This window comes from Oreochromis niloticus, linkage group LG14 (assembly GCF_001858045.2).
Source record: "Oreochromis niloticus isolate F11D_XX linkage group LG14, O_niloticus_UMD_NMBU, whole genome shotgun sequence".
NCBI classification, from domain to species: domain Eukaryota; kingdom Metazoa; phylum Chordata; class Actinopteri; order Cichliformes; family Cichlidae; genus Oreochromis; species Oreochromis niloticus.
The window spans coordinates 28432846-28451890 of NC_031979.2; the positions used below are offsets into that span (position 1 = coordinate 28432846).

Below are 19045 nucleotides of genomic sequence, written 5' to 3' on the forward strand. Positions count from 1 at the left end.
ACAGAAACAATGTGTTTTAGTAAATGTAACACACATATAAGACAGAAAGACACAAAACTACAGATTTCTGCTTGTTCTAACTATGTAAAGTTAACTATTACTTGCTATCAATACAATCAGAGTTATTCTTGTACATTCAACCAGTTATTTGCTTTATTCTTTGATAAATATAAATATTATTATTTATTGTTGATGTAACTTGTCAAATTATGTTTGTTTTGAATAGGATGAAGCAGACATAAGATTTTTCAGTGCAAGAAAAAAATGTTCATCTCTGAGCCCATAGATTAGAGGACTCAGACATTTTGGAGTGAGACTAAATAATACATAGTTAAAGTATCTGACATTTAGAAATAAATTGAAATCAATCTGAAGGACTGCACTTTCTATGATTGGGGTCCACAGCTGAACAAGACAGAGAAGCAGCTGGAAACCATGAAGGATCACTGTTCTCACTCCTTTTTGTGTTGACCTTTTATTCTCTCCTGATGCAGCTTTGGCCACTTTCATTATTTGAACATATGAGAATGCAATAGTGATCCCCATAATCATGAAATAAAACTGACTTACAGCTGAGCGAGCATGATCCTGCCATCTATAAAGCATAAACATTTCAACAGAGCAAATTGTGTATTGACTGTAGAAGCTAATTGAAGCAGTAGCAAAGAACATGGAAATAATAACAATGCATGGCCCAGAGCTGAGGCCATGAATTATCAGGATACAATACATAGTGCTACGTGTGGAGCACAGCTGTCCATGACGAAGGGGCATACAAATGGCTACATAGCACTCCAGAGTCATTGCTGTCAGAGTAACTGGTGTGACAATAGAATACACAATCACAAAAAGACAGATAATTATACACAACCAAACTTGTACTGAACATCGGAAATTGGTTAAGATAAGTAGGATGTCGGTCGTGACTAACAAAAAGCTGTCTGACAGTAAAGTGACAAAAAATAAAATGTAGCGAGCAGATGTGTAAAACGATTCCTTTTTAAAAAAGGTCACAATGAGCAACATGTTTATACAAAGAAAGATTATTACCAGGATTTGCACAGTCATTACCCGGTCAGTCAATGGTCGTTGCAAAAACACACAAATTAGTGTGTTGTTACCTGCCATAGAGAGCACTTCTAAGAGGCCATCAGAGTGTCATTATTAAATATAAGACTTATTCTTTTCAGGTTTCCTGTTCTGGTTTTCTGAGAGATGACTGTGGAACATTAATTTAAAGGTCATATGAAACTGAAGTTGTGAGATGGTGTCATCATCTTCCCTTAGCAGCCATTCCCCTTGATGGCTCCACATCAATGATAGATGGAGAACTCAAGAGACTCTACAGTGAAGTCTGGTTCTGAAAGTTCTAAAAAAGTTGTTGCATGTTCAGAATTTAACTGCCATAGTTATTGCTATGGAGAATGAGTATATCTTGTTATTTTACATTTGTATATTCCTACCCTGATATGTCTGTAACAAATAATAATCAATCAAAACGTATTGCCTCTTTTAAGGTATTTACTGCATGCACAGCACTGTAAATTAGTAAAAACAAATGTCTTCTCTGTATCAGATACTAATTCATTTTTTAAATTGTTCAGTTTTATTGTGATAATATTCAACATGAAGCATTCCACATGCCATGGCATTCCAGCAAATTTGCTGCAGTAGCCCAGTATAACTCTAGATCTCAACCCTGAAATGCTGAAAGCTAAAAAAAAAACTTTCCATAGCATGTATGCTTTCTATTATAGGATGCGGCAAAATACTATAGATGTGGAAAAGTCTGTACAGACTATCCCAAAAGGTTGATTCTGTTCATCTGAACGTAGTGTTTTCAGTGGGAGAAATGTTTCATCACTCATCGAAGTGACTTCTTCAGTCTCAGCTGACTCCAGGTTTCCCCAACCTTATAAACAGTACATTTGCACAATAACTGAAACCAGCCCACTGAATGAACAATGGGCTGGGAGGTCAGTTAGAACAATTAGTTAGAACAAGACAATGCTACTGACCAGACCTCATACCACAGGCTATACCAAGGGGAATCTACACCAAATCTGAATGGTTTACACAAATGGGGTGTTCCTTTAAGAACAATTGTCTGTATGATAAACTTGGTCACCTATAACATCTCAAAGTTTCTGACTTCAATCTTCAACATGTTGGTAGACAGCTCTGAACACCACATCCAGAACACCTTGGATTTTGTTGAGAAGGTGAGAGATGTCATTATGGAAGCAGGTGAAACAATGGCCTTGCATGATGTTACATCTCTCTTTATTTATTTATTTTTGTTTCACACATGGTACAGTTCACTCTTCACTTGCGTTCTAGTCGCTGAAGCGTTGGAGGTAGTCCATAAGAGATTACAGGATGACCCCAACCTCAGCAACAGGACCACTCTCAGCACCGACCAGGTGTGTTTGCTTTTGGAACTGTGTCTTAATTCCACCTATTTCACATACAAGGGTCAGTACCACAGGCAGAAACATGGGTTCCCCAGTTTCACCCATTGCGGCCAACTTGTACATGGAAGAAGTGGAAAAGAGGGCTAATTTATCCTACCCTGGAAAATCACCAAGTCATTGGTTCAGGTATGTGGTGGATACCTAGGTGAAAATCAAATCTCAGTATGTACCGCAATTCACGGATTATATGAACTCGGTGGACCAACACATCAAATTCAACAGGGAGGATATAAAAAGTGCCATGTTAGCCTTCTTAGACTCTGAGATTTCCATCGGTAATGGGGGACATTTAAAGCCTGATGTGTACTGTAAACCTACAATACAGATCAGTATTTAAGGTTTGACTCTCATCAGCCATTGGGGCACAAACTGGGTGTCATCAGACAAAAACATGGATGTGCCATGGGCTCCCCGGTGTCACCTATTGTAGCCAACCTTTACATGGAGGAAGTGGAAAGAAAGGCTCTTGGCTCTTTTAAAGGGAGAGTACCTAGCCACTGGTACAGATATGTAGATGACACCTGGGTCAAAATCAAGACACAAGAAGTGGAATCCTTCACTGCACACATTAACGCTGTGGATAAAAACATCAAGTTCACCAGGGAAGACACAAAGGATAACTGTTTGCCTTTCCTGGACTGTGCCGTGCGCATTGAAGAGAATGGAAACCTCAACATTGAAGTTTACCAGAAGCCAACACAAAAGGACCAGTACCTCCTCTACAATAATACATAAAGAGAAAAACCCAACAATCATATGACCCCCTATGAGCAAGCACTTTGGCGACAGTGGGAAGGAAAAACTCCCTTTAACAGGAAGAAACCTCCGGCAGAACCAGGCTCAGGGAGGGGCGGCCATCTGCCGCAACCGATTGGGTTGAGAGATGGAAGACAGGATAGAAGACATGCTGTGGAGGAGAGACAGCGATTAATAACAGGTATGATTCAATGCAGAGAGGTCGATTAACACATAGTGTGTGAAAAAGGTGACTGAAAAGGAAAAACTGAAGGCATCATGGGAGTCCCCCAGCAGCCTATGCCTATTGCAGCATAACTAAGGAAGGATTCAGGGTCATCTGATCCAGCCCTAACTATATGCTTTAGCAAAAAGGAAAGTTTTAAGCCTAATCTTGAAAGTAGAGATAGTGTCTGTCTCCCGAAAATATTTATTTTCCTTTTTCCTGCAGTATGTAAAAATTGGAGTATCTCAAAAATAAAACTATGAAGACACTATGAACTATTTCGTGCAACTTTTTTGTATTTACAGTTTTGAGGGATAAACCTCTTAAATTTCTCTAACTACAGGGTGGGCCATTTATATGGATACAGTGTAATAAAATGGGAATGGTTGGTGATATTAAAGTCCTGTTTGTGGCACATTAGTATATGTGAGGGGGCAAACTCCTCAAGATGGGTGGTGACCATGGTGGCCATTTAGAAGTCGGCCATCTTGGATACAACTTTTGTTTTTTCAATAGGAAGAGGGCCATGTGACACATCAAACTTATTGGTAATGTCACAAGAAAAACAATGGTGTGCTTGGTTTCAACGTAACTTTATTCTTTCATGAGTTATTTACAAGTTTCTGACCACTTATAAAATGTGTTCAATGTGCTGCCCATTGTGTTGGATTGTCAATGCAACCCTCTTCTTCCACTCTTCACACACTGATAGTAACACCGCAGGAGAAATGCCAGCACAGACATCCAGTATCCGTAGTTTCAGGTGCTGCACATCTCATATCTTCACACCATAGACAATTGCCTTCAGATGACCCCAAAGATAAAAGTCTAAGGGGGTCAGATCGGGAGACCTTGGGGGCCTGTCATAGCTCAGAGGCCCGTGGCGTGGAATGGACTCAGGCACAGAACTAAAGACCGGAAGCTCGAAGTGATTTGCGAAAACAAAAACCTTTATTTATACGTGTTCCTAACATAAATATTCAAGACAGAAAACAAGATTAAGCTTGGTGCAAAAAGCGTGGTGTCTGTGAGGTGCGGGGCTAGGGCGAGCATGGAACAGTCAGGTCACTAAACTGCTGAGAAGACTGGAGTGGGGCTGGTGGAAGCTGTGGCAGACCAGGGCACTGAAACGTAGGAGAGGAAAATCAGAACAGTCCAAGGAGTTGTGAGTGTTTCTCCATTTGACAAGCTGGGATGGCTTACGTGTTCGCAGGTGGGGATTAGCTGGAGGTGGAGGCGAGGCGAGGTCCAGGCGAGTGCTGAGTCCAATACAGGTATGCAGGGAGGCAGGCAGGTGTGAATGGCAGTTTGTCTGAAAAGGATTAAGCAGCAGCTGACCGGAATCGAGGAGCGAGGCTATGGCAGGGTTTGGAATGATGAGTCCAGGTACCGACTAGGAGACAGGAAGAGAGAGGTAAGTAATGCACACTGATAAATACACAGGAACATGAGGCTGTGAACTAACTGAGGTTAGCAGACGATCTGGTGAAGACTCATAGTGTGCGCTGCTCCTAAATACTGCCAGAATAATTGCCTGCAGCTGAGGAACAGGGAGGGGCAGGAAGGGCTCCACCCAGAGGAGGAGAGCTGATGCTGTGGAAAGTTACTCAGGCCCGCCGAGACCATGACAGGGCCATTCAACTGGCCCACGACGACCAATCCACTTTCCAGGAAACTGTTCATCTAGGAATGCTCAGACCTGGCACCCATAATGTGGTGGTGCACCATCTTGCTGGAAAAACTCAGGGAACATGCCAGCTTCAGTACATAAAGAGGGAAACACATCATCATGTAGCAATTTCAAATATCCAGTGGCTTTGAGGTTTCCATTGATGAAGAATGGACCCACTATCGTTGTACCCCATATACCACACCAAACTATCACTTTTGTTGTTCCGACAGTCTTGGAGGGATCCATCCAATGTGGGTTAGTGTCAGACCAATAGCGGTGGTTTTGTTTGTTAACTTCACCATTCACATAAAAGTTTGCCTCATCACTGAGCAAAATCTTCTGCGTGAACTGAGGGTCCTGTTCCAATTTTTGTTTTGCCCATTCTGCAAATTCTGTGCACCGATCTTGGTCATCCTCGTTGAGATGCTGCAGTAGCTGGAGTTTGTAAGGGTGCCATTTGTGAGTAGCTAATATCCGCCGAAGGGATGTTCGACTAATGCCACTCTCCAGTGACATGCGGCAAGTGCTACGCTGTGGGCTCTTGCTGAATGAAGCTAGGACAGCCACTGATGTTTCTTCATTAGTGACAGTTTTCTTGCGTCCACATTTTGGCAAATCTAACACTGAACCAGTTTCACGAAACTTAGCAAGCAGTTTGCTAACTGTAGCATGGGAGATGGGTGGTTTCGTAGGGTGTCTTGCATTGAAATCTGCTGCAATGATCCGGTTACTGCGTTCACCAGATATCAACACAATTTCAATCCGCTCCTCACGTGTGTTAACCTCTTCGACATGTCAATGGCTGTGAACAAAGAGAAACTTGTAAATAACTCATGAAAGAATAAAGTTACGTTGAAACCAAGCACACCATTGTTTTTCTTGTGACATTACCAATAAGTTTGATGTGTCACATGGCCCTCTTCCTATTGAAAAAACAAAAGTTGTATCCAAGATGGCCGACTTCTAAATGGCCACCATGGTCACCACCCATCTTGAGGAGTTTGCCCCCTCACATATACTAATGTGCCACAAACAGGACTTTAATATCACCAACCATTCCCATTTTATTACACTGTATCCATATAAATGGCCCACCCTGTAGAAATATATGTAAAAAAAAACAAAAATGATTTTCAATTTTTTTTAGTTTATTAAAATTTTTTGGCAATTTATGTAGTTACTATGAACTTAATGCATGCATATTATTAAAATTTGGGTTATATCGGTTGTATTGATGTATAGCAACTTGAAATGCTCCCTCAAATGGCACTACAGCATGTAAAAATATAAAGATAAGCTATGGCGGACTTGCTTCTGTGGTAGGTCTTAAAGGGTCAAGGAGCAGAAAGTTAGCGGCCATCCAGGTCTTTATGTCTTTAAGACATTCCTGCATTGTAACTAATTGGTGTATGTTATCTGGCTTCATAGATAGATAGAGCTGGGTGTCATCAGCATAGCAGTGAAAATGTACACTGTCTTCTGATGGTACTGCCTAAGGGAAGCACATATAATGTAAACAGAATTGGTCCTAGCACTGAACCCTGTGGAACCCCATAATTAACCTCAGCGTGTGAAGAGGACTCTCCATTTACATGAACAAATTGCAGTCTATTAGATAGATATGATACAAACCACTGCAGTGCAGTACCTGTAATACCTACAGCATGTTTTAATCGATCTCTAATAGAATATTATGGTCAACAGTATCGAACGCTGCATTGAGGTCTAGCAGGACAAGCACAGAGATGACTGTCAGAAGGCATAAGAAGATCATTTATAACCTTCACTAAAGCTGTTTCTGTGCTGTGATGAGCTCTGAAACCTGACTGAGACTCTTCAAATAAGCCATTCCTCTGCAGATAATCTTTTAGCTGTTTAACAACTACCCTTTCAAGAATTCACTTCCATGTGTCAGAAGCAATAAACTATTTCTCCAGGCTAAATGATGATCTTCTAAATTTGTGATACGCCATTTCCTCCCCAGCTTACGAGTTATCTGCTTCAGGCTACATGTTTGTGAATTATAGCAAGGAGTCAGGTACTTCTGATTTGAGGCCTTAGTTTGCACAGGAGCTACAGTATCCAGAGTCATACGTAGTGAGAAGGTAAAATTATTAACAAGATGATCGACCTCTGTTGGAGTAGCGTTCAGGTAGCTGCTCTGCTCTATGTTGGTACAGGGCATTGAAGATGATAATTTTGGGTGGATAATATTCTTAAATTTAATTACAGCACTTTCAGAAAGACATCTACTGTTATGAAGTCTACTCCCCACTGCTGTGTAATCAATTATTGTAAATGTAAATGTTATCAGGAAATGATCAGACAAGAGAGCGGTTTCAAGAAATACTGTTAAATATTCAGTTTCTATGCCATATGTTAAAACAAGATCTAGAGTGTGATTAAAGTGGTGAGTGGGTTCTTTTACATTTTGAGAGAAGTCAATTGAGTCTAATAACAGATTAAATGCTGTGTTGAGGCTGTGTCCCGATTCGAAATACTGAGATCCACAACAAAATACCAAAGGCCCAGAAGGATGCAATCAAACGGAAGAGTTTATTGAATACACATGCGGGGAGGTACGAACTGCCAAACATCAGTTGTAGAACTCCGCCCAAAAATACACTTCAGATTGCTTTTATAACATCAGGGTTGGTTAACGCCCCTTCATGCGTTTACAAACATTATGATATGTCAGTTACAGTAAATATTCATTTTAATAAACTAGAATAGACATAGAAGTTCCTGTTTTCTATCACAATTTCCATATAAGGCCACTCGCTGCACCCTCCAGATGGTCCTTGGGGATGGTAGTCATCTGGCCACCTCTTCTGTCACCTGTATCTGGGCAAACTCAACTGCAACAAGAAGCTGAATACATTCAGGCCTTCCCTCAAGCCTGTTTCTTGATTAAATGTATTATATGTGTTTTGTAGGCGTGCATGCATTGAACCTTCCATAGCTCCAAGCCACTTACTCCATGTTTCGCCGGGACATTCACGCCCAACGGAGCTTTCAACCTTCTAATCAATTGACTGAGCCACAACTCATTAATAAGCACCAAATTGCAATGTGTATATAAAATGATTACCTTTCCACCTGCAATAAAAGAGTATTATGTGATTATGATAACACCTGCAATATAGACTTTAATGTAATGTTGGCAGCTTCAATAACTGTTTCAATGAAGTGATTATTATATGGTTTAATGCAATGATCATGACTTAATGCAAAGTTAATTAATGCAATGATAATGATAAGAAGCATAAGTAGCAGTAAAATATTCCTTATTCCACAGCTGTCATTTTTTGCATCTACATGGATGTTAAAATCACCCACAATAATTATTTTATCTGAGCTGAGCACTAAATCAGATAAAAAGTCTGAGAAATCAGACAGAAACTCTGTGTAAGGCCCAGGTGGACGATAGATGATAACAAATAAGACTGGTTTTTGAGTTTTACAGCTGGGGTGGGCAAGGCTAAGCATCAGGCTTTCAAATAAATTAAAAGTCTTTCTTGATCTTTGGTTGATTAATAGGCTGGTGTGAAAAATTGCTGCCACACTCGGCCTGTGCTTCGAGATTTCTGGTAGTTAGAGTCACTCAGGGGTGTTGACTCATTTAAACTAACATAATCATCCTGCTGCAACCAGGTTTCTGTAAGGCAGAGTAAATCGATTTGTTGATCAATTATTGAGTCATGTACTAACAGAGACTTGGAGGAGAGAGACCTAATGTTTAATCATCCACATTTCACTGTTTTACTCTTTGGTTCAGATGTGGATACTGTATTGTTCTTTCATTGTGATTTTTTATGTTTAAGTTGTGTTTTTCGTTGCTGGTTTTTAGTTTGTTTTTTGTATGTTTGGGAGCTGACACAGTCTCTGTGGAGAAGGGTTTTTGTGGGGGGTAACAGGAGGAGAGAAGAGAGGCATGTAAGGCTACGTTCACACTGCAGGCGAAAGCGCATCAAATCCGATTTTTTTGACCCTATGCGACCCATATCCGATCATGATCGGATATGTTTGCTCTGGGTCTAAACAGAGCGCGTTGTATGTGACATCTTCTTTTGCGCATGCGGGCTGCTTTGAGCGTTCACACTAGAGCGCATTTGCTGTCGCATTTTATTCGTAGTGTGAACACGCAGACAAAAAAATCGGATTTGATCAAAAAATCAGAATTGAGCATTAAGACCTGCAGTGTGAACATAGCCTAAGACTGCAACTCTGCTTCCTGGTCCCAACTCTGGATAGTCATATTTTGGGGGGTTTAATAAATTTGTTCAGCATCCATCCAAAGTGGGATGGATGCCGTCTCTCCTAACAAGACCAGGTTTACTCTAGAAAGTTTCCCAATTATCTATGAAGCCCACATCGTTTTTTGGACACCACCCAGACAGCCAGCAATTTAAGGAGAACATGTGGCTAAACATGTCACTCCTGGTGTGATTGGAGAGGGGACTAGAGAAAACTACAGAGGAGTACATTGTTTTGGCAAAGTTACACACTGATTCAATATTGATTTTAGTGACCTCCGATTGATGTAACCGGGTATCATTACTGCCGACGTGAATTATAATTTTACTGAATTTACATTTACCCTTAGCCAGCAGTTTTAAATTTCCCTCAATGTTGCCTGCTTTGGCTCCCGGAAGACAATTGACTATGGTTGCTGGTGTCTCTAGCTTCACATGTCTGAGAACAGAAACACCAACTCCCAGAGTTTGTCCCCTGGCTGGTGTGTCGCCGAGTGGGGAAAAACGGTTAGACATATGAATAGGTTGGTGGTGTACCTGGGGCTTCTGTTTAAGACTATGCTTCCTCCTCACGTCACCCAGCCGCCCTCTTTCCCCAGCTGCTTGGAGGCTGCCGGGGAACAGCTAGCGGGGCCGACGCTATCTTCGGCTGCACCGCCTTGTTACAAGTATCATTGCTGCTAAAGTACGGTGACCAACCGTCCTCTTTTCCCCGGACATGTCCACTTTTCACGTTCTGTCCAGGGGGATTTTCGAGATTGATGAAAATGTCTGGTTTTCCTAGAGAGGACCCATATGTGTGATCTCATCCCCGAGCTGCTGCTTTGTGAGTTGTTGTTCTGCGCTCACAGACGGGACAGACAGCACTGCATCGCGCCTGGTGATGTTTAAAAGATGCCAAAGCGCAACTGCAGCTTTTCAGACAAACTGCAAAAGAAATTTCCCTCATACCGTCCCGGTACTGGTAATTTTTCTTATACAGATGCGGCTTTATTTCTGTACCATTATTTAATTCCAGAGGTTTTAAGTAATTTTTTTTCCCTTGTTTACTTGTAAAAGCCTATATGACATTTTTGTTTCACCATTCATTAACCGCACAGAGAAGGCATCATTTAAATATGTTAAAATTTTCTTTAAGCAAACAGTATTATTAAAGTTCTTCATGACTGGGCCAAGGGTCCTCTTTTTTGTAAATCAAAATATGGTCACCCTAGCTAAAGGAGGGCAAGGAGTAACTAAACATCTGACACAATGAGCAGGAAAGTGCAGGAGGGACAGGTGAAGAGGCCAAGCTGCTAGCGAGTCAGCTACGAGCTAAGCTAAGCTAGCGAAACAGTAAAGACACAGTGAGTGAATACTTTGGCTATAAAATAGGGAGTGAGTACACAGAGTGTGCTTCGGATGAAGCACGTGAAGATTATACTATGAAAACAGAAGTTATCTAAAAGTTTTTAATTAAATTGCTATGCAGGGAGGCTACTCAAAAACACCACTGTGTGTTGAAACAGGAAGTGATACTCTACCGCAGGGGTCCCCAATCTCAGTCCACGAGGGCCGGTGTCCCTGCAGGTTTTAGATCTCACCCTGGGTCAACACACCTGAATCACATGATTAGTTCATTACCAGGCCTCTGGAGAACTTCAAGACATGTTGAGAAGGTAATTTATCCATTTAAATCAGCTGTGATGGATCAAGGACACATCTAAAACCTGCAGGGACACCGGCCCTCGTGGACTGAGATTGGGGACCCCTGCTCTACCGCAAAGAGAGTGAACACCAAGTGACAGCGCCACCCGAAAGCCAGGGAGGGAGACTTATTCACAGGGGTGAGACACACGCTCCCTAAGTCCTATGACCCTGTTAACTCGCTCCTCCTCCTCACCTACTCGGACCCCTTCGTGGAGTAGCTGGTGTCACCTCTTTCCCTGTGCCCTGCTGACCTGGGACTTTGGGAAATACCCCAAGCCTGCTCTCCCTGTTGTTAAGACCCCCACCAGTGTCTTCTGCTTTAGGTGTGACTCTGGCTCCTCAACTGCCTTCTCGGCCTTCCACTTTCTTCCTGTCCTTACCTCAATGCCTGCAGATGCCACCTTGCAGTCTTTAGAATCTCTGTACTGTAGGGCTTCTCTTGTGCATGCCACCTTGCCAACTGTGAGACCGCTGAAGGGGAACTGCAAGATGTTGCTTGCCCCATACAAAGCAGTGTTGGTGAGGCTGTGGGGAAGACCCAGCCACTTGCGAAGAAAGCCGCTGATCTTCTGTTCAAGGGATTCCACATTAGTTATTGGGACTGTGTAGACAAGCAGAGGCCACTGGATTCGAGGCAGGATGGAATGCTGGTAGATCCAGGCTTTAAATCTTCCAGGCAGGCTGGACTTCTCTACCTCAGTGAGCCACGCCCTCAGTTCCTCATTTGCCTTCTGGGTGGCAGCAGAGTCTTTCAGGCTGGAGTCAAAGAGCTTTCCCAAGCTCTTGACTGGTTACTCCATTATGGATGGGATTATGGTTCTTGAGATTGAAAACCAGAACTTGTCCGTCACCTTACCCATCTTCAGCTCCATAGATTTTGAATTGGAAGGTTTGAAACTCATCCCAGCACGGTGCCATGGTGGTTAGCACTGTTGCCACACTGGCCTAGTTAGCTGCCCTCGACACTCCACCACCATGTTCACTGCCAGAGTAAAGAGCGTAACTGAGATGGTACAGCCTGTTATTATTCCTTTCACAAGGCAAAGCCAGCCTGAAGTCACTGACCCAGAGGTGACTTCAGACTTGAAATTGTCCTAATAGGGGCGATCGTGGCTCAAGAGTTGGGAGTTCGCCTTGTAATCGGAAGGTTGCCGGCTTGGACAGTCTCGGTCAATGTGTCCTTGGGCAAGACACTTCACCCGTTGCCTACTGGTGGTGGTGGTCAGAGAGCCCGGTGGCGCCAGTGTCCGGCAGCCTTGCCTCTGTCAGTGCGCCCCAGGGTGGCTGTGGCTACAGTGTGAATGTGTGTGTGAATGGTTGGATGACTGGATGTGTAAAGCGCTTTGGGGTCCTTAGGGACTAGTAAAGTGCTATACAAATACAGGCCATTTTAATAATCTAATAATCCAATATCCTTGATCTAGGGTATGCCACTGGGACCTCGGGAGGATGCTCAGCAGGCTGCCTTGATGACCTCACACACCTCCTTCAAACTTGGCTCCATCAGTTTAAACTCTGCTGATGGTGAGATGGGGTTGATGAGAGCTTCATTAGGTCTCAAGTCTTGTTCCCTCTGTGGGTCATTAATGATGTCTTGAAGGAAGTGATTCACCTCCTCTCTTGAGCACTCCAACTGGCCACTGCGCTTGTCCCCAAGCAGTAGTTTTGAAACGTGAAAGGGATTAGCAGTAAAAGTTGCTCATTTCCTGGCTCTATCTCTTCCCTGTCTCCTGTGCCACTCTGCTCTGCGGAGGATTATCAGCTTTTTCCGCAAGATGTTCTGCAGTTCCTCTAAAGCTTGCTTCTCCTCCACATCAGCTGTCTTGAACTGCTTCTTAAGGCTTCGAAGCTCCTGATGCAGTTGATGGATCTTCGTGGCGTTGCAATTCCTGATATAGGGGGTCTTGGTGTTAGCCTTTGCAGTCAAGCCGAACCTTTCTGAGGCATAGCTGACTATGATGGTGGTTTTTCCTTCAAGCCTGCTATCAGCATCTCTTTTGGCTATGGCTTGTATGATGTTGGCCACATCCTCATCAAACTTCTGCCACTTGCACTGTCTGTTGGCTGGGGGCCACCTAATCCACTGCTGTGGAACTACTCTATTTGGATTGGAAGACTCCGGTGTGTGGAAGGACTGGGCTCTGTGGGGCGCCTCCTGGCTCTTGGCCGGGCTGCTACTGCGTCTCACCAGGTTCAGGACCTGTGCGTTGAATCTCACTTTCCTGCTCCAAACATTTCATTTTCGCCTGATGGACCTTTAGACCACGCTGGTTTTTGCACAGCTTGCCGCAGAAACATGTCTTACTCATAGTCCTATCCATTGCATTGGTCATTAACCTTGAGTCTCCTGGGGTATCTCTCTTTAGGGCTTTCCATAGCTTGTTAGGGTGCTTCACACAAAAACTGCAGACCAGGGAGCTAACCCTCCCTGCCCCTAGAGTCGTCTTTCTGGTAGTGGTGGGCGGATCGATCCAAATATCGATAGTATCGATCCCAAGTCGGCATCGGTATCGGATCGATACTAGCCTGGTTAGATCGATTCTTTACTTTGAGTTCTGCGTCTTTGCTATGCTGCGCTTTCGGCAAGACAGAAACAGCCAGGTCGCTGGACTCACCGCTCCTGTGTCAGCGGACAGCAGGCACACTTTGCCTCCCCCCCCCCCCCCTCTTATGTTTCGGTGTTGCGCTGACACGTCACGTGACTTAGACACTTTGGGGGTTATTAAGTTGTTTACATATTAATTATATTTTTACCAATTGTTTTTGTTGTTGAAATTTTTAATTGTAATTTGTGTATTATAGTTTATCAACAGTATTTGTTTTAATTTGTTTACTGGTTTGCGTGCACTTAAGATTAACAAAGAAAAAAAAAGATCACCACCACGGCAGACCCGATGGCATTTTCATGCTTCGCAGCATCATTTATTCTTACAATAATCACACGGTTGCTGTAACAGTACATTCAACGGCTGCAGCTCTCCCGCTGGCAGCCATACACATCACCACCACCAAACCTACAGCAGCATCGCAGAACACGTCCTGCCACATACCCCCATCGCCCGCTTCACCCCACCCCGCGAGCAGGCGAGGGAATCGGCCCAGACCATTGGCGCCCCATGCCCCGGCCCAACGACGGGGAAGTGTCCACTCTGGTGGTCAGCCCGGGAGCTGGCCTGATGGCCACCCATATGGCAAGCAGAGGCGGCGGAGCAGGTGTGGAAGTGAGCCGGGGCTCAGAGGCAGCTGGGCAGACGGCCGAAGCGAACAGCATGCCTTCTCAGGCGTGGCGGGACCCCCGCGCACCTTGACCTCCATCTCCAGCTTGGCAGGTCCCGCTGGCGCGCCAGCCTCCGGCTCACCCCGAGCCACGCGCTGTCCACCCTTACAGTGATCACACGGTTACTGTAACAGTAGCCTACATTCAACAGCTGCAGCCCTCCTGCTGCCAGCTGTACACATCAACACCAACAACAACAACAGCACAAGCAGCGCACAGGTTTTAAGCCGGCGAGGCATCATTGTAGATGCAGTGAAGGTGAGTCCATCTCACCTGCAGCGGCATCGCAGACCATGAGCCACCACAATAATAAAACATTTTTTATTTAATTATAAATAAATTATTTCTCCTAATTATGTCCCGGATTTTAAGTAATTTATAATACAAAAGGAAAAATCACAAAAAACACTCAAGGTCATGAAAATTAATTGCAATTTAGCAATTCAATGAGGCATCCACCTTATTTATTGAAAAGTATCGTTTCGGTATTGGTATCGGCGATACTGGCCCGTATTTACTTGGTATCGGATCGATACCAAAATATGCAGTATCGCACACCACTACTTTCTGAGCCAACATCTGTCCCTCCAGTAGTCACCTAATTGTTCTTGGTTGTCACCTAGTCTCTCCCTAGGTGTCACTGGCTCAGCCAGAGCTTAACTATGTAAGAAACATCTCCTGGGTGCACTGGTAAGCATCTAGAGTATGTTAAGGAGCGTTAGGTGCAAAACATAAAATAATTTTTGGACACTCTTCAAGTGGCAATATGACAGGGAGCGATAAGTGGTTGCTCGAATATGTGTGTTAACTGTGCTAACTGTGTTAAACTTTGCAGAACACACAGATGCTCCCTGAGCATCACCCTTGTGCTGTGCTTTGCTCAAGATAGCAGGAAACTGTTTTTGTGTGGTGGTAGCTGTGGGTTTCAGACGACAGCACAGTTATCCAAGACTAAAATAAATAGAGATATGGGAAAAGAGGAAAGAAAAAGACAAGCGCTGTCAATCTCATAATTCTGCATATGGAAAAGTGTAATTTAAAAAATTATTAAGAATGTTTTACTGTTGTAAATACTGTTCACATAAATACAATAAAAAAAGAAATTATTATTATTATTATTATTATTATTATTATTATTAATGATAATAACAATGTATTTACTTTTCAAATATCGTTACTATTTTTGTTGTGATTCTTCTCAATGGATTATGATCAGTACTGAAGATGTTTTTCAAAATAACATTATTCCAACCTTCATCATTGCTCACCATTCACATAACAGGAATAAAATAATAAAAGTTGTATTCGTTGTTATATAACATTTGTGCATGTGTATTTGTTACCCTATCACATGATACAGTGGTCCCTCGCTATAAAGCGGTTCACCTTTCGCGGCCTCGCTGATTCGCGGATTTTTGTGTATGTGATTTTCCTTTTTTTTTTTTTTTACAGTGCATTGTGTTCTGCGTCATGACTGAATATAGACGATTGTCAATCAATCTCATGCCGGGTCTCCTGTACAGTACAGAATGCGTTCAGCTTGTCAGATTTACATAAATCTTGGATCGCTAGCAGTGTGACTCTGAAGTGCTGTACTGTATCTTTGTAAGTTTTCTCCCCCACAAACACAACAATGTTGACAAAGCATTTTGCATAATACTGGACTTATTTTTCTATGAAGGTTTGAACTTTAGGCGTATTTAAACAAGAGAGAAAAGTGTGAAAATGTTCATGCCTGTCTAAGAAAAATTTATAACGTGTGTAGTGAGGGGTTTTACAGCCAGAAAAACATCTATAATTATTGTAGAAAAAAAAAAAAGTTGGCTACTTCACTGATTTCACCTATCGCGGGTTGCTTTTGGAACCTAACTTCTGCAATAAACGAGGGACCACTGTAGCAAGTTACAATGATATTGTTTAGGCCTGTCTCTCCCTCTCTGTCTTTCACTCACACAGACATGCACACACACCACCATCAACTTTGCTAAATTGCTAATGAAAAACATTGATCAGGCAGCTGTGATTGAGCAGCAATGTCCATCCAGTTATTTTCACGGTTGTTGTGGTCATGATAATTTTGTGAGGCCACATGGAAAAGGCTCAGATGAGCTTGCCAAAGTCCTACAAGTTGTGTCTCCATTGCTTGTGTCCAGATCACACGCTGCACTGCCATGCTGCCCTGTCTTTTCACTTTCATTTCTGTGTTTGCGCGTGCGCAGTGTGAGAGGCTGCAGTGACACCCTCATGACGGCTGATAGGATTTCAATCAGGTTTGATTTTCTTACGACCAAGCGATTGATGATCGGGAGCTGGTCGTGAGGTGTTAATCGCTTCTCATTACCCCACGTACACTACACAATGCACGACACACGATTAAGGCGAAAATCGGGCCGGTCACCAAAACGGTAGCACGACTGACAAATCAGCTCAAAATGAGCCAAAAATTGCACAGTGTATGCCCAGCATTACACATACTCAATCATATGTAAATTTCAGATAAATTGCTAGTGTGTTGCACCAATTCATAACAAAAGATCAAGCTAAACTAATCAAGCTGCAACATTATGAAAACTCAACAATTAAGCATCTTATATCAGGAAAAAAAATTATCTTGGAAAAATAGCTTAGATACACTGCAATAAATAATTACCTTATTGGAAGAACAAGATAAACACTTAAGATTTTATTTTATTTTACTTTCTGATTTTAGCGTTTTGTGTAAATTGCACCTCAACAGTGATGTGTAGCTGAAAACAAAGAACCAGAGTGTTTTTTAATAAAAAAAAAAAATGCAGCCTCACAGAACATATACAGGAAAGCAAATTGTAAAACTACTAATAATTTAATCATCCATACATTAATACGTCCATTCTCTTCTGCTTATCCTTTTCAGGGTTGTGGGACGGGGGGCTGAAGCCTATGAAAATAATCATTATTTATTATTATCATTATTATTAGTAGTAGTATTGCATATTGAACCAGTATTTTCCTGTATGGTTTTATGAAATATGAATGGCAGCATTTATATTTCTATTGTAACTTAAATTATGTTTATTTTGAACAGGATGAAGTAGGCATAAGATTTTTCAGTGCAAGAAAAAAATTTTCATCCCTGAGGCCATAGATCAGAGGACTTAAGCACCTTGGAGCAATATTAAACATAATGTAGTTAAAATATCGGACATTTAGAATTAAACTGAAATCAATCTGAAAAACTGCAATTTCTATGAATGGGCACCACAGTTGAATGAGACAGAGCAGCAACTGGAAACCATGAAGGATCACTGTTTTGAGTCCTTTATGTGTCAACTTCTTTTTCTCTCCTGATGCAGCTTTGGCCACTTTCATTATTTGAACATATGAGTATGCAATAGTGATGCCCATAATCAAGAAATAAAATTGATACACAGCTGAGCGAACATGATCCTGCCATCTGTAAAGAGTAAACGCATCTACAGTACATATCATGAATTGCTTGTAGAAGTTAAGTGAGGCAGACGCAAAGAACATGGACAGAATAATTATACAAGGACCAGAGCTGACACCATGAATGATCAGGATACAGTACATAGTGCTGCGTGTGGAGCAGAGCTGTCCATGACGCAGGGGCATACAAATGGCCACATAGCGCTCCAGAGTCATTGCTGTCAGAGTAACTGGTGTGACAATGAAGTAAAGAAGTACAACAACAGAGATAGTTATACACAAACATACTGGCATTGCAATTTCAAAATGGGTCAATATGAACAAAATATCTGACATCAATAACAAAACACTGTCTGACAGCAGTGTTACAAAAAATAAGATGTAACGTGCAGATGTGTGAAAGCATTCCTTTTTAACAAAGATCACAATGAGCAACATGTTGATGCAAAGAAAAATTATTACCAGGATTTCTACAATAATGACCCGGTAGCTGACTGGTCGTGGAAAAAAAACATCATTCACTGAGTTGTTACCTGCCATAGATAGCAAACATGTGTTTGTAGTACTTCTAAGAGTTAAATAAAGTTTTTCCTTTTAATAAAAATCAAAACTCAAAATCAAATCCAGTGGAGAAACCTTCCATTCTGTTCCAGAGTCAAATGTCTTCTGCTGCGTCCCCTGCAGTTTTCTGAGAAATGACTGTGCATCATTAAATTGAAGCTTACAGCAACTAAGAATAACAATTATACATGAAATTTCCTTCTACTGTGTTGTCATCGTCCCCTAGTACCCATTCTCCTCAGTATCGATGCCTCTAAATAGGTAATTGATGGTATACTCAGGAGACTTTGCAGTAAAGTCAACATAACAGATCTGAAAGAACTGAAAAGTTGTTGTTTGCTGTGAAGGTAATCAATTCTGTAGTTAGTGCGACAAGTAAGTCTACATCCTATTATTTTAGGGTTATGTCTTAAAAACCTTAAAAACACTAATGTTACTGTGACAGGTACTAGGCCTGTTTGTGAAGTATTCAGTTAAGTGTCATGATCCTGGGTCACTTTGACCCAGCGCCCTTAGTTTCCTTGTGTTTTTGTATTTTGTTCTTCATTCATTCCATGGTTCCTACATTTTTTGGTTTAGTTTATTAGATTTCCCCTCATGTCTTTACCCCGTGTGTCCCCCTCCATTTATCTTTGAGTCCCCATGTCTCGTTTTTCCTCCTTGTGTTATATTCCATGTTTTCCCCAGCCCGTTATGTCTGTGCTCTCTCCGTGTTCTCTCTTCCCCTCC

General features: G+C 42.2%; 1 protein-coding gene and 2 pseudogenes across 1 annotated transcript; all 3 read right to left on the reverse strand.

Moving 5' to 3' along the window:
* Positions 1–207: 207 nt before the first annotated feature.
* Positions 208–1128, reverse strand: LOC102081710 (odorant receptor 131-2-like). Its single transcript, XM_005474794.1, has one exon. The coding sequence runs from the start codon at positions 1126–1128 to the stop codon at positions 208–210; it is 921 nt and encodes a 306-aa protein (XP_005474851.1).
* Positions 1129–11276: 10148 nt separating this feature from the next.
* On the reverse strand, positions 11277–14614 carry LOC112842084 (uncharacterized; annotated as a pseudogene).
* Positions 14615–17369: 2755 nt separating this feature from the next.
* On the reverse strand, positions 17370–18295 carry LOC100699727 (odorant receptor 131-2-like; annotated as a pseudogene).
* Between the last annotated feature and the right edge of the window lie 750 nt (positions 18296–19045).